This window comes from Aquila chrysaetos, chromosome 5 (assembly GCF_900496995.4).
Source record: "Aquila chrysaetos chrysaetos chromosome 5, bAquChr1.4, whole genome shotgun sequence".
Taxonomy (NCBI): domain Eukaryota; kingdom Metazoa; phylum Chordata; class Aves; order Accipitriformes; family Accipitridae; genus Aquila; species Aquila chrysaetos.
The window spans coordinates 62320304-62334714 of NC_044008.1; the positions used below are offsets into that span (position 1 = coordinate 62320304).

Genomic DNA, 14411 nt, shown 5'->3' on the forward strand with positions numbered 1-14411 from the left:
GTTGCATTTTAAAAGTACAGACCCCAGTATACACATTCTTCTTTTCATGTAATTGAATTTATTGCTTAGCTTCCGATGTAAATAACTTGTATTTTCCTAATAAGCATTCTAAAAGCAATTCCTAAACAAAATCCATTGGCAGCAACAGTATGAATACAACTATTTTTTTTATTTCTGCAAATTATACATATTCCAGGGGATTCATACGTTATTTTTTCTCCCACAGAAAACTTCACTGCACAAGAAACTACATCCATATGAACTTATTTGCATCTTTTATCTTGCGCGCCACAGCAGTTCTTATAAAAGACACTGTATACTACAATATTTACTCCAAAAGACCAAATGATGAAACTGGATGGATATTATACCTCAGTCCTGAGGTAACTTGTTAGTTCATTGCTAATAGTAAATGTGTGCTGCTAGGGGCCGTAACAGTTACAGGTTTTGAAAGTTTGCTATATGGCAGCAGTTTTGAGGTGTTTGTTAGTTGAGCTTTGAATGCTGAAATTTTGCTGATAAAGCTTGGGGTAATCAAGAAAAAAATTCTGAATTGATAAATTGTAATAGATTGATTTTATATGAAGCCTTGTATAGAAACAATAAAATAATCAATAGTTATATTTAGAAACATCCAATTAAGCAAAACAACTTACACTTGTAGTTTTTAGGAAGAAATCAACACATTTATTTGGCACTTGCATAACACTGTATTTATTCACTCTTGTTATGCATAGCACATTGCATTGCACACAAATCTTGTTTTTAAGATAATGTTATCAGACAATGTATTTGCTGTGAAAAAGCACTAAGAAAAAAATAGTTTAAAGGCTTTTCTGTATTAGGAAAATGTAATTTTCTTATACTTGTTTAGATAATGGAATGAAAATATCTCTCATTTGCGACTACTGTAGATAAATTATACTTGCATGATGGTGTATGAATATAGTTTGTCCATGTCAACAAGCAAAATTACCTGCAAGATGTTAATGGTGACTGTTATTTTAATAGCTCATCAGTAAAAATTCTAATGTGCAGATCATGACAAAGAACACATACCCTAGCCTACACTGTCACTGTCTTTTCCTACTTGTCACCTCCACTCAAACTCTCTGACAATGTAGAAGCCTTTAAATAGTTGCACTCCCCTCCAGCCTATTCCAAGCACCAAGGAGAGTCTTGTGAGGTATGTGACTGAACCACAGTTATATCACGACCATGTGCTAGTTTCAAAATGGTTGCTAAAGTAACAAGAGAAAACCAGAATTTGTTAGAGCTTTTGTATATTAACAATGATCCCTGGTCTCTCATTTCTACAGATTGTAATCATTTGCAGGACTGCACAGTTTTTCATGCATTACTTTGTTGGGGCAAATTATTTTTGGCTATTAGTAGAAGGAATTTATCTGCATACGTTACTGATAACTGCTGTGCTTTCCGAAAGACGACTGCTACAGACATATATTGTGATAGGATGGGGTAAGTACGTAATAATTTGCAAGTTCTTGATTCTGTGGTACTTTTCTGAGTCAGTGGTGGATAGTTTGTAATGATGAAAGAAAAAGTCTGAACTCTTTTTTGTTTCTTTGTTTTGAAGTCAGCAGTTGTCAATAAAGGTATACCAGCAGCGATACATTCATTGCAGTTCAGCTTGACCTGCAGATACAGGAAATGGGTGAATTGTTTCATAAGAAAACAGTAGCCTAGTGGACAGGACAAGAAGAAATTTGACTGTATTTGGCTGTATTTTCTGTCACCACTGAATACTATGGCACTATCAGCCACTTCATTTTCTTCCTTTGTAATAGAGCACCTACATAGCAAAGATGTCTAAACATTAACAATTTTCTTTTTTATGTTCACCTTCCTAGCTCACCTTAAAGTTCTAAAGTGTGCTTTAAGTTAGAGAACAATCTGAAACATTGCATGATTCAGGTCCTGTATTTCAGGCATTTTTCATGGAATAAAGACAATGCAAATTTAGTTACATGCACTTGAACAATTTTGTGTAGATTATGTCATGTAATCTGACAATTATGTTTATTGCTTACTCAGCATAATTCTGCATCTTTCCTGGACAAAGGAGAAAATCAAGGTTTCCCAATTCCCAATAATCATCCAAAAGCTACCTGTACAACTTGGAGGCCTTTGGAGGTTTTAAATGAAGAAATGTACTCTTAGACAGTATGTAGGTTTGTTGCAAGACTTATTGATTCAAACCCAGTGGCCTGAGTTAAGGAGGAGGATAGGGTGGATGGTCATAAGAACTTCTGACTGTAAAACTTTTATCAACGTACAGTTTTACAAGCTGGTTCACTATCACCACATCTATGTCTACTGAACTATATTGTCAAATATAAAATTATGTATCCAGGACTGTAGGACTATAGTGTATAGCCCACTTAAAAAAAAAAAAAAAGGAAAAGTGATTTTTAGAAGGATTTTATTGTGGTGGATGATTATGTAGTTGTAAATATATTATTCCACGTTTGCTGTGCTGCACTGTGCTGAAATTATCTACCGAGGATGAGGTATGATTTTAAAGAGGTGTTTAAACTCAAACATAAATAGCTGAAGCAAATGGCAGCTGAGATGGAAATTATAAACATTACAGTTGGAATGCTACAATATTTGCATGTTTAAAGGAAATTTTTGGTTATTGTTATCGAGGCTGTGGCAAATTCCCTCTCAGTTTGACAGTAATTCATGTCATTCAGTTTTAGTTGTCTAAAAGTTGTACCAGGCTCTGTAACAATCACAGGGAATGAAGACAGTTCACTTTACTTCTCTTTGACATCTACCTTACCTCTTGAATTTTAAATGAGACTTGGATAGCATCTAAAAAAAAAAGCCTACTGGAGAAATTTTGAGAATTAAATGAATTTCAGATGAGGTCATTTTTTATGCTTTTCTAATATGACTGTATTAATTTATTAACAAAGAACCATTGCTGTAGAAAAATGTCAATGCTTAAAGCAAGATCTGAAACAGGACTTCAACATCTAAAATACCACATGGGGGAAACCTGAGCAAAAAAGTTTCAAAAGCGTGATATAAAACCCTGTTGAAGTACACAAGATAACTTAATTTAGGGCAAAACTATCTGGTCTGAAAGAACAAAGGTCCATTAAAGAACTCAGAAACATTAACTCTCTTTTATAGAAATGGCTTGTGTTTACTACTACTGACAAGATTAAAAGATATCTGACTTTTGCCTCTTATAGCATTTGAAGCAGATTTTGAATATGCATGAGACAGTATTGTATGTATTGTTCTGAAGATGTCAGTACAACAGATTGCTTCACTTTGTGCATTGTGTAATCTTGTTATCAGAGATCAATAAAAAAGTACTCAGACCCAGTAATTTTTTCAGTGACACATTTAATTTTGGAGTATTAAGTCAGTTACAAGTGAATGTAAAACTCATAGTTGACATTTTTTCCTTTTGTTAACGATAAGAACACCTATGATCTTTTCTTCTTGTTTTACAGTTTTAAATCCAAACCAAGATTTTATTTAGCTTCCTGTAACAATAGGAAAATTCTAACAGACTGTTTAGCACCTCACACCTCTTAGTTCTTTAAAGACCAGATAAAAACTAGCATATCTCCAGAAGTTAAGAAATTCAGGTCATTTTAGTCTAGAGAAACTGAGGAGTTCTGAGGCCCTGATGATAAATGCAGAGCCTTCGCTACTGATCAACATGACAACAATTTAATAATATGGAAAGAGCTGAGAGTACAGAACAAGGATTAGACAGAGGTGTTTGCAATGGAAACACACATATTTTCAGAAATGTCAGTCCATGCATACAAAGCAAGTGCTGTAACCTTTGGAAGGTTTCATTTCTCATGTTTAAAACAAAAAGGTTGATCTATTTTTTAAACCAAAATTATTTCATTGTATAGCATAACCTGACATTTTGATATCAGATCAGAAAGCAGCTTCAGGGAAAATCATTGCTTTTAACTGAGGAAGCATGTACAATGGGGAAAGGCATGTTTTATTGAATACTTGGAAAAAACAGTTGGGTTTTTTCACATCTGAAACAGAAGCATTGATCTTCAAGTCAAGCTGAAGTTTAACTTCATCAAGTTAACATAGTAATTTGTTGGAAATCAATACCTACGATGAAGAGATAAGGAAAGCCTAAACAAACTAGTCATCGATAATCTGTAACACGGTACCTCAAAGTCAATACTAGATACTCAAATGCAGTTCTTTCAGGTTCCAAGGCAGATGTGAAATTCCACATATGAAATCTTTTTTCACCAAATCCACTCACACATTTAAGCTGAGAAGGACATGTACATATATGCCAGTATACTACAGCTCAGATATGGTGACTAATCTAGGTACATATTGCGACATCTCTGTGGAGGGTAATATTTTGTCAGGACAAATACAAAACAGAAACTGGATTATTCAAATAATTGCATTTTTGTACCTTGATAGAAATTTGCTGGTTAGAATTGTTTCAGAAAATTGTTCTTGTCCCAAAACAAGTCTAGTTTCTCAGGGTAAAGGATCTTGATAAAAAAGAAGCTAAAATACATTACTATACCCTTCTCTGCACAGTCAGTGATGAGTCCCAAGTATTCCAGACCAACTTCTTTATGTTTACAGGGAAATCAAGTAGTTAATATTAAAAAAATTAACACTTTCCTGATTATTTAACTATGAAGTCAAGCTCCATGTGATTAAAACAGAATTCTTAATTTTTTCATCCTCATGCCATCTCCCAACCTCTGTCATTCCTCTGCTCTCCCAGTATGCTGTGTTTATTGAGTGCTCTGAGTGGTGTTTTCATATCAGACTTCCTGTGGTTTCTTACAATCAGGTAGTGCTTAAATCTTTAGTTTAGTCTACTTGATGGAGGAGGGGATTCATTTTATCCAACAAGGTTAAATTTAGGTAACTAATATTGAGACTCTCTCTAGAACCAAAGGAAGAAGACAAGTACATTTGAAGAGTGAATTATTTCAATGTTTAAGAGAAGTAGGATATTACCTTAACCCTTTCATGCATCTCTAGATATAGTCACATTGGAACTTGCCTTATTTTCTACAGCATCCTTTTTTTCTGGCTTTACCTGTATTCATCCACTATGCTGCTGTAAAAATTATTTTTCAGGCTTGAAGTTTTGAACATGCTATCCCATTTTTGACACCCCTCCTTTTCCTCTTGTGCTTCTTCCTCATTAGGCATTAACTACTTTCCTTCACTTTCACACTCATTCCCATCCTTCCTCATCTATTAAAAGTTTCTGTAAAAGCATAACACCACATTTCATTGTCCATTGCCAAGCCTCTGGGCTTTCTCCTCTGCTGCACCTTACACTTTAGACCGTCCTTCTCACCATCCATGCCTTGATTTCTCTGTTCCCTCTTACAATCCTCTTTAAAGATTGTGCTATATTAATATGGTTGTATTAGCATAGAGGCTTCTGACACACCAAGACCACTGTCTTTCACTCTGGTTAGTGTTGTCTCCTTGCTTCCTCACTCTTCCCACCTCTCTAAATCCATTTGTTGCTTTGATCACTGGATTGTTGGAACAGGGACTAATCATTTTATTCCTTCTTCAAACTGCAGTAGGACAAGCCTGTTCAGAAATTTGCTCGCTACTGTAAGAGCATAAATAATAATGATCATCTCCCTGTCAGTCCCCTTCATTGGTCTCATATTCGTATGTGTCGTATTCACCGATTTCCTGAAGGCCTTTTCCCACTATTTAGCTTAATTTCTTATTTATATTTATTAAAATTACTACTAAGATGGGACATCCGGCACCTATCTTACAGATATTTGTAGTACTGCTGCTGCTGACCCAGCAGGGGAGAACCATGCTTACATCTACTGAGACACAGTTCCTCAGCTACTGTCCAGGAACTGCACTTGATAACATTACCTCATCCTCCTTGGTGTCATCTTTCCCCATGGGACAACCTCATATTGCCCTGGATGTGTAGCTCCCTTCCCTAGTGATCCATGCCTTGATTGTTCTCTCAGACTTACTTGTTGCACCAATGCCATCTCCCACCCAAGTGAGACCCTTTCTCTCTCTTTCCTCATTTTACCCACTCGGAGGTCTATTATCTCTGAGACCATATTGATTCTGGGCCTTTTCCTGTATTGCCACACTCCAACTGTCCCCATGACCTTAGCTAGTGTCCCAGAATCCTGAATAGATCCTGTTCTGGCCCGAGTGACCTGCATCTCCTTTCCTCATCCACCAGAAAATCTCCTGTGTGTTATTGGGCTGAGAATCCAGTCAAACACCTGCCTTTTGTAGCTTATGTGCCTTGTGCTTGCGATTGAAGCTTGTGTCTGCACATTTGTAGACCACTGGAATAGTGTAGTAATCCTTTATTTCAGGGTTTTTTTTTTTCAGTCTGCAGTCTATGATCTCCCAGAGGGGGAACAACAATAGGGCAATGGGGACCATGGATTATATTTAAGGCGTCCAAGAAAGGTAAGCCAGGTGAACAAGCCTTTGTCTGTTGTTTTAATTAACTAGACAGAGTTCCATGCCTCCACTGAAAACTCGTTAAGGTTCAACAAATAAAAATGTTACCAACTGGTGCCTTAGGCAGTCTGTGAGGCCTCAAGTGCCAATTATTTTGAATTCTCAGGATCAGGAATTTGGAAGATTTGGACAGGTTGGCAGTGTATGTGTGTATATATATGTATATATCAGTCTGAAAATGCAAGATTCAACTATACAATGATATTTCATTTTGTATTAGACTTACAAATGGGGAAAGCCAGGATCAGGTTGATTTTTGCACAACTTTAAACAGAAGACCGAAAAGCACGTGTCTTGGCACCACACACTACTGTAACATACCTGTGTTTTGTATGAACCATTCTGCAAGCTTGGCTGTAATTGACTCCTTTTCTTTTCAGTTGTACCTATCCTGTTTGTTGGCCCTTGGGGAATAAGCAGATCAAAACTGGAAAACACAGGGTAGGTTACTAAATAAAATGTGCCTTAGAATACTGGCTTTCTATTTGCTTAATTTTTCTGGAAGCCCTTGACAGTAATTGATACAAGTATTCACTACTAGATTACATTAAGATTATACAGCACCTATTAATATTTGTTATATTTTCTAGGTAAATTTTAGTACTTTTACATTAAGCTACTTCTAGGAATTCTTAGATTTACTTATGCATAAATCAAGAAGTAGAATGAACATTCACTGTTCCTGAAATGAAAGCTATTGCATCCAATGTTCATCCACTTACATAAGCAAATTTTCAGCACAAACATCTTCACGGAGAGCATCTTGTTAGTAAGAAAAGGAGACCAGTGCTTTCCTTGGAGACCATCTACACTTTAAGTTTAATTAGTATTCACTGCCATTTTGAAAAAAAAATTTTGTTATGTAGGATAATGACAAAAACTGATATTCACTAAAAACTGAGATTAAATGATTGTGTTCAGTATTCAGTGAATGAATCAGAGTAACTTGCACTAGTAAGCATCAGTTTTCCAGTCTTCTGGTCTTCAATAATGCTGTTAATGGCATCACATAAACTTTGGGGTTTATGTATGATTTCTTTTCTTCCTCTTTATTATTCATGGTTCCTAGAGAGTTTTGTCTGGAACACCAATATAGTTATTAATCAACAACATCAGGAACCAAATCATAATTACAGTTTCATAGAGTTAGATGTTATATAGACAGTAAATGACAAGCCAAGACCTACAGAGTTTCAGGCTAATTAGCAAGAAGGAACATGTGCATAGGACAAATTAGAAGGTTAGACCAGGAGAAAAGGAGACAGCTTCAAGGAAACAGCATCCATACTTTTTAGCAGGTCAAGAAGCATGGTCACAATTCATAGTTTACCCATTTCCAGCTTCCAGTTTCAGAAAGATAAATTTGAGTAAGATGAATTACATTATGAAGGTTTGGTGCCATGTACAGTTGTGTGGATTGAAAGACTGAGTTTGCCAGATAGTTTTGAAGTTTGCAGTCTAGGGAAACCTCTCTCAACATTCTGGTGGAAAGATCTTCAAAATAAATACAATTACAGTTGTTGATGAGACTCTTCCTAGTTTCATTCAATTTCTCCTGAGTGCTACCTGAAAAAGTTGAACTTTGTCAACTTCCTTTTGAAATATATATATATAGGTTATGTAAGCTTTCTAATTTTTATCTATGAAAATAATGTAATTATACTTTAAATTATTCTTCAGGTGCTGGGCAACAAATGAACACATGGGAATCTGGTGGATCATCCGAGGACCAGTGTTGTTCTCCATTGCAGTAAGAATTATTTCATCTGTTCCTAATATCATGCACAAGTGTGATTGTCTTTTGTGACCCTTTCTCCAGGTATAATCCAATTCTTGGATTAGAAAAGATGAGACAGAAAAAATTGTAAAATAAGTTTCTTACTGTGTGTGGATGGGTGTAGCTTCCTTTCTGTCTATCTACAAACAGCAAAGATTTCAGTGTCAGCCTCTCAAAACACTGCTGTTTATCTGTGCAGTAAATTCTGCACAGCTCCATCTATATAAAAGATGGAGCCTTTTGCTTCTCATATATTTTACTTATATTTTTACCCTCATTTTCTCAGTAAGCAGGTTACTTAGCAGAGTGCTACCATGTGGTGAGCACCACTAGAAAGCTCCTGATTCTCTATAGAGGAAGATCTTATGATAACAAGGATGAAGAGAAGTAGCAACATATGTACTGATGGTCAGGAGTAGAAAACTTTCATCTAATGAAAAAAAAATGAAGCGTAGCATGACAAGACTGAGTTATGAATTTTTTTCTTAAACAAATGCAAAAAAGCATACACCTGAAATGTGGTGATAATGAAGAGACAGAAATAGCATGATCAAAACTACTCATGAGGACATAATTATGAACACAGAATTTTGATAGGTGGGACTATGGTTTGTGTCCAGAATACCTTATATTCCCACACAGTTAGCAAGGCATAAAAGGATTAGAGGAATAAGTGATTTTGTTAGCTAGACAGACAGCAAATGTTGTAGAGGAGAAATGTACCTTACTCATGCTGCTGTGTATGGGAAGTAAAAGAAGGATTGCTCAAAGTGTAATATTGAGGAATTGATACATTCAATGCATCAGTTGGAAAGGCGGGTATTGGTTTCTGTCACACTGAGAAAAGATCTGGAAATTAAAACTTTAGAGAAGAAATAATGGACTTTGTTTTGCTGCTGCTGAGTTGGAGAGAACCATGTGAGAGAGAAAGTGGGCATAGTTGGAACTGAGCTGTGAAACAGAGAAACACACTTATTAGCCATCAAAAAAAGTAAATAATTAGAAGGACAATGAAGAACTCTCTATCAAAAAAAAAAAAACAAAACACCAAAAAAAGCCCCAACCAAAACATTGCAGTGGAGAGAAGAGCCAGAAAAGAAAGCAAAAAGGCCTGAGAGGTGAGAGGAGGCAAAAGCTAAAAGAAAGCATTAAGAAAGACTGAAACTGTCTCAAAACTGAGGGAAAGGTCAAGATGGATGAAGTCCAGACCTGAGGGGATCTGAACAAATTTCTTCCTGGATATGTCTAATTCTGAAAGAAGACTCAATCTTTAGTTTACTTTTTGAGGGCCTGAGCAGAAAATACACAGCTAGTAGAACATGACCAGCAGAAACAAATAATAGCATTTCTGTTACATCAAAGAGATCAAGTGTTTTGCTTTTGTTGTAAGAATATTAAGTTCACTGATGTTAGTATGCTCAACTCAGAGCAAGTCCCCTAAATAATAGAAAATTAAACAGACCTAAGAGCCAGGAATGCATTCTGAAGTAATTTGAAGACTAGGAGTGGGTAGAGACAATCAGTAATTTAAAAATACCTTTTAATTAAGCTATTTCTGTACTATTTCCTTTTAGCCAGTGACCCAATAGGGCATAAACTTTGCTGGTGTAAATCAGTGCAAAGAACTGAGGATGTGAACCACTGTTTTTAGCAAGAGAAGTAATGTCAAGATTGCATGTTACAACAAGAACACAGCATGTTAGAGGAAGTGATTATTCATCTCTGTTCAGCACCTGTGAAAGCCCATCTGGAATATTATATCCATTTTTAAGACGTTAGCATGCTAGAGACAGTCCAGCAGAGGCCATCAAAACTATTGGGACCTGGAGCACGTGATGTACAAGAAGAGGCTGAGAGAACTTGGTTTATTCAGACTTAAGAAGAGAAGGCTAAGAGGGGATCTAATTGCTGTCTTCAGTAGCAATAACAATGGGGGCATATGGGGCCAGAAGGGTACAGCAAAAGGGTGGTAAAAAATAGACAAAAGCTGTAACATATGAAGTTCAGACTAGATATAAAGAAATTTCTAAAGATAACTTTCTAACCTTAATTCAGATGTTCATGTCACTACTTGGAGAGCTCCTGTCATCATCACCCAAAACTAGGGGAAAATACATTTTCCTGTTTTGTTTTTTTTCCTTCATTTTTCATTGTAATTAGTGACATTTTTGTCCTTTGACATTTGGGAACAAGTAAGATATAGTTTCCTACTACATACCAATACACGGAAATATCAAGGTGGACGTAAAGTGACAGAAGGGATAAACTTTTGTTCAAAAATCCCTCTAACTAAAGTTGGCAAAAAGAGAGGTCACCTTAGATTTATATGTAAATAGATAGACACACATATATCTTATTCCTCTAACATAATTTTTAATCCCTGCTTTTTTATATTACATTTGGGAATCTTCTGCCTTGGTGTTATTTCACAGACACAAATAGCCCCAGCAGTTTAATTTATTCTAAGCATGTAGCCTCTGATCATTACCAGTGCTTATAGTCATTAAGTATTAGAAAATACAGAAAAAGTCTAAAAGATACAGCATTATCAGTTAGACTTCATGGACATCTTTCTACAGAAGAGCAAGCAGCACCTAGAGGACAGTTGAAGCTGTTTCACCTCCCAGCAATGTGTATAGAGGACCAGGCTCAGGTTCTTCCTGGGATGGCTTTCTTAAACCTAATTGCCTGTCTGTTGAGTCTTGTAGTATTGAGTCCTTGAAGTGGTGAAGGAACTCACATATCTTCACCCATTGCTTCTTGTGTGTTTTGATACCAACACTCATTTTAGAAGAGGCTGTAAACTTTCTGAATAACTGTCACTAAGACATCCCATTGCTGTTACATTGCAGAACATTCTGTCTGTGATTGTTCCTCAGGATCATACTGAGTGACCTTTACTTGGAAATTACTCCTAAAGTAAACAGGAAATATATGTGCAGACCTGATATCACAGAATCCGGTTTGCCAGTGTACATGACGGTGGCCAGCAGTGGAGCTGAATGTGGGGAGATTCCTTCTGTGGCTTGATCAACGTCAGTGTGACTCCACCACTGATACTATGGGAAAGGCAGGGAAAGAATCAATGAGAACTGAAATTGAAAGGTTAAGCAAAAGGGATGATATCAGATTGCAAGATAATGGAACATCAGATGTGGCTACAAATGGGGAAGAAGAAGGAGCAAAGAGTGGTGAAGAGGAATTAAGAGGATGCTCAGCAAGATTAATTGAATAGAGGGACAGACACAGTATGGAGGCAGGAGAAATACATAGTGGGCAGAAATGAAGGGGTTAGAGACCCAGAGCGAGATCATGTAATAACCAGACAGGATGCTCTCAATATCCTGTTCTTGAATATAATTCAGCAAACTTATCTAAAATCCACTGGTGAAATGTGCATCAGCACTACCTAATGATGGTTATGCATGGATTATAAAAGCCAGGTACTGCAGCTGGACCTTGTCCTCATAGGGTATAAGTTGGTGTAAAGGCCAAAAATTCCTAACCTTTTTCTTGTGAAACATCAGAAATGCAAAGTTCGTATTTCCTTTTTTGATCTTATTGAACCTTATTCCACAGTCCTGTTTTGTTTAAAATATAATGAAAAGAGTCATGAAGAAAGCACCATGCTACCTTGTACATTGCTATTTCCTGAGCAGCTCTACTCATCTATAGACAGCCTGGAAAAGAATGATGGCACCTCAGTTTTATATATATTATTGCCATCCAGAAATTTCAGAGTACTTCAAAAAGATAGTCATTATCTGAGTTTGGTGGTGGAGAACTGGAAGAGACTATGACAGATGTAGTTCTTAACACTGATCTTAAAAACTCCATGTACCATTTTGCTTTCTTTGTCCCACATTAGGTAGGAAATTAAGTACTAGAGTTCTTGACATAGCTAACATTTTAGATTTTATATTGTAATGGCTGTTTCTAGCTATAATCCCAGCTTGCTACTAAATAGTTTTACATTTTTAATGTGGGGTAAGAGATAATTTTCATAATATCAGTACTTATGACAGGATCACCCTGTTTAGACCTTCAAAAGCGCTGACTTAGGGACCATGGCATAGCCATTGTAATGATCAATTCAATGTATGGGTTGGATGAGCAGACAATGAGGTGGACTGAAAATTGGCTGAATGGCCAGGCCCAGAAGGTGGCACGAAGTCTAGTTGGAGGCCAGTAACTAGCAGTGCACTCAGTGCTGGGTCTGATCCTATCTAACATCTTCATTGATGATCTGGACAATGGGGCAGAGTGTACCCTCAGCAAGTTTGCAGGTGACACCAAACTTGGAGTGGCTGACATGCCAGAGGGTTGTGCTGCCATCCAGAATGACCTTTCCAGACTGGAGAAATGAGCTGACAGGAACCTCATGAATTTCAACATGGAACAGTGAAAAGTCCTGCAGCTGAGGAGGTACAATCCCAGGCGCCAGTATATGCTGGGGTCTGCCCAGCTGGAAAGCAGCCTTGCAGAAAAGGACCTGGGGGTCCTGGCGAACACCAAGTTGACCATAAGCCAACAACATGCCCTTGTGGAGGAAAGAAGGTGAATGGTATCCTGGGCTGCCTTAGGCAAAGCATTGCCAGCAGGTCGAGAGAGGTGATCCTTCCCTTCTGCTCAGCACTGGTGAGGCCACACCTAGAGTGCTGCGTCCATTTCTAGGCTTTACAATACAAGAAAGACATAGACATACTGGGGAGAGACCAGCAAAGGGCCACAAGGATGATTAAGGGACTGGAGCATGTCTCCCATGAGGAAAGGCTGAGAGAGCCAGGACTGTTCAGCCTGGAGAAGGAAAGGCTCAAGGGGATCTCATCAATGCACATGAATACCTGAAGGGAGGGTGCAAAGAGGATGGAGTCAGGCTCTTTTCAGTGGTGCCCAGTGACAGGACCAGACGCAATGGGCACAAACTGAAACAGGAGGTTTCCTCTGAATATCAGGAAATGCTTTTTCACTGTGAGGGTGACCAAGCACTGGCACAGATTGCCTGGAGAGGTTGTGGAATCTCCATCCTTGGAGTTATTCAAAAGCCATCTGCACATGGTCCTGGCAAACCTGCTCTAGGTGGCCCTGCTTGAGCAGGAGGGTTGGACAAGGTGACCTCCAGAGGTCCTTGCCAACCTTAACCATTCTGTGAGTTTTGTGATTTAGCTTCCATGTTCTAGTGAAAATTCTGTCTTTTCTATGAAACATCAAGAGTAAAAATATTTCAATCTTATATCAGTCATTTTCAATGAGGTTTTAGTGTTTTCTGTGAAAAGCAGAAGTTCATAATGGAAAATCATTTTTAGAATAAACCAAATGTTCCAGACAAAAGTAAGTTTGGATGGAAAATGTTCACTAGCTCTACTTTTGAAGAATCTTACAGTGTTGACTATGATGAATTCTTTGTATTTGTAAAACCAAAAAATTATAGTAAAAGGAGAAGTCAAATTCTAAAAGTTAGGAAAGACCAGTAGAGTCATCCATTTAAAGGTAACTCACTCCCTCTTGTGCATGTGCACATCTATATCTCCCCTAACTTGTCCAAAGAGATGACCACAAGATGAACTATTGCTGCAGAATAAAACAGGAGAGTACAGTCTGCAAGACATGCTCTTTGGTAACAGAGATGTGTAAATGACAAGAGAGTGCTTCATGAGGAAAAAGGATGATCCTGAGCTTAAGGTAATTCAATGCTGCCTCAGAAAATTGCTTTCCAACTCTCTCTCTGTCCCGAAGTTCATACACAATGCTAGGCAAAATATCACAACTGGCTACTGTCTTCTGGTTTTTGATTTCTGAATGTCCAGACAGCCAATGGGGTAAGGGTTGAGCACTTCCAGTTGCAGCTACAGTAACAAGTATGATACTCTCAGTAACATAATCTTGATGCTAATTGCTCTGCAAAATCAAATCAAAGCACCTCTGACTGGTGAGATCTTACACTTTGTACCTCCATGTACCTATGCTTTAGTTGGTTTTTTTTTGGTTTGGGAGTTTTTTTTAAAGGAATAATATCCACTTATCACCCTGTGATGTTTTAAAGATACATCTGTGCACATTTGAGAACAGCATGAAAAGTGTTTGATTCTTTACACAGAACAAGAAC

At 37.4% G+C, this 14411-nt stretch overlaps 1 protein-coding gene across 1 annotated transcript in view; it reads left to right on the top strand.

The window, feature by feature from the left end:
- The window catches only part of GLP2R (glucagon like peptide 2 receptor), a 46048-nt gene that overhangs the window by 20088 nt on the left and 11549 nt on the right, over positions 1-14411 (top strand). The window contains exons 6-9 of the mRNA XM_041123750.1: positions 227-383; positions 1320-1479; positions 6909-6969; positions 8209-8278. Of these exons, the coding sequence (XP_040979684.1) occupies positions 227-383; positions 1320-1479; positions 6909-6969; positions 8209-8278 (448 nt within the window). The remainder of the gene's footprint in view (positions 1-226; positions 384-1319; positions 1480-6908; positions 6970-8208; positions 8279-14411) is intronic.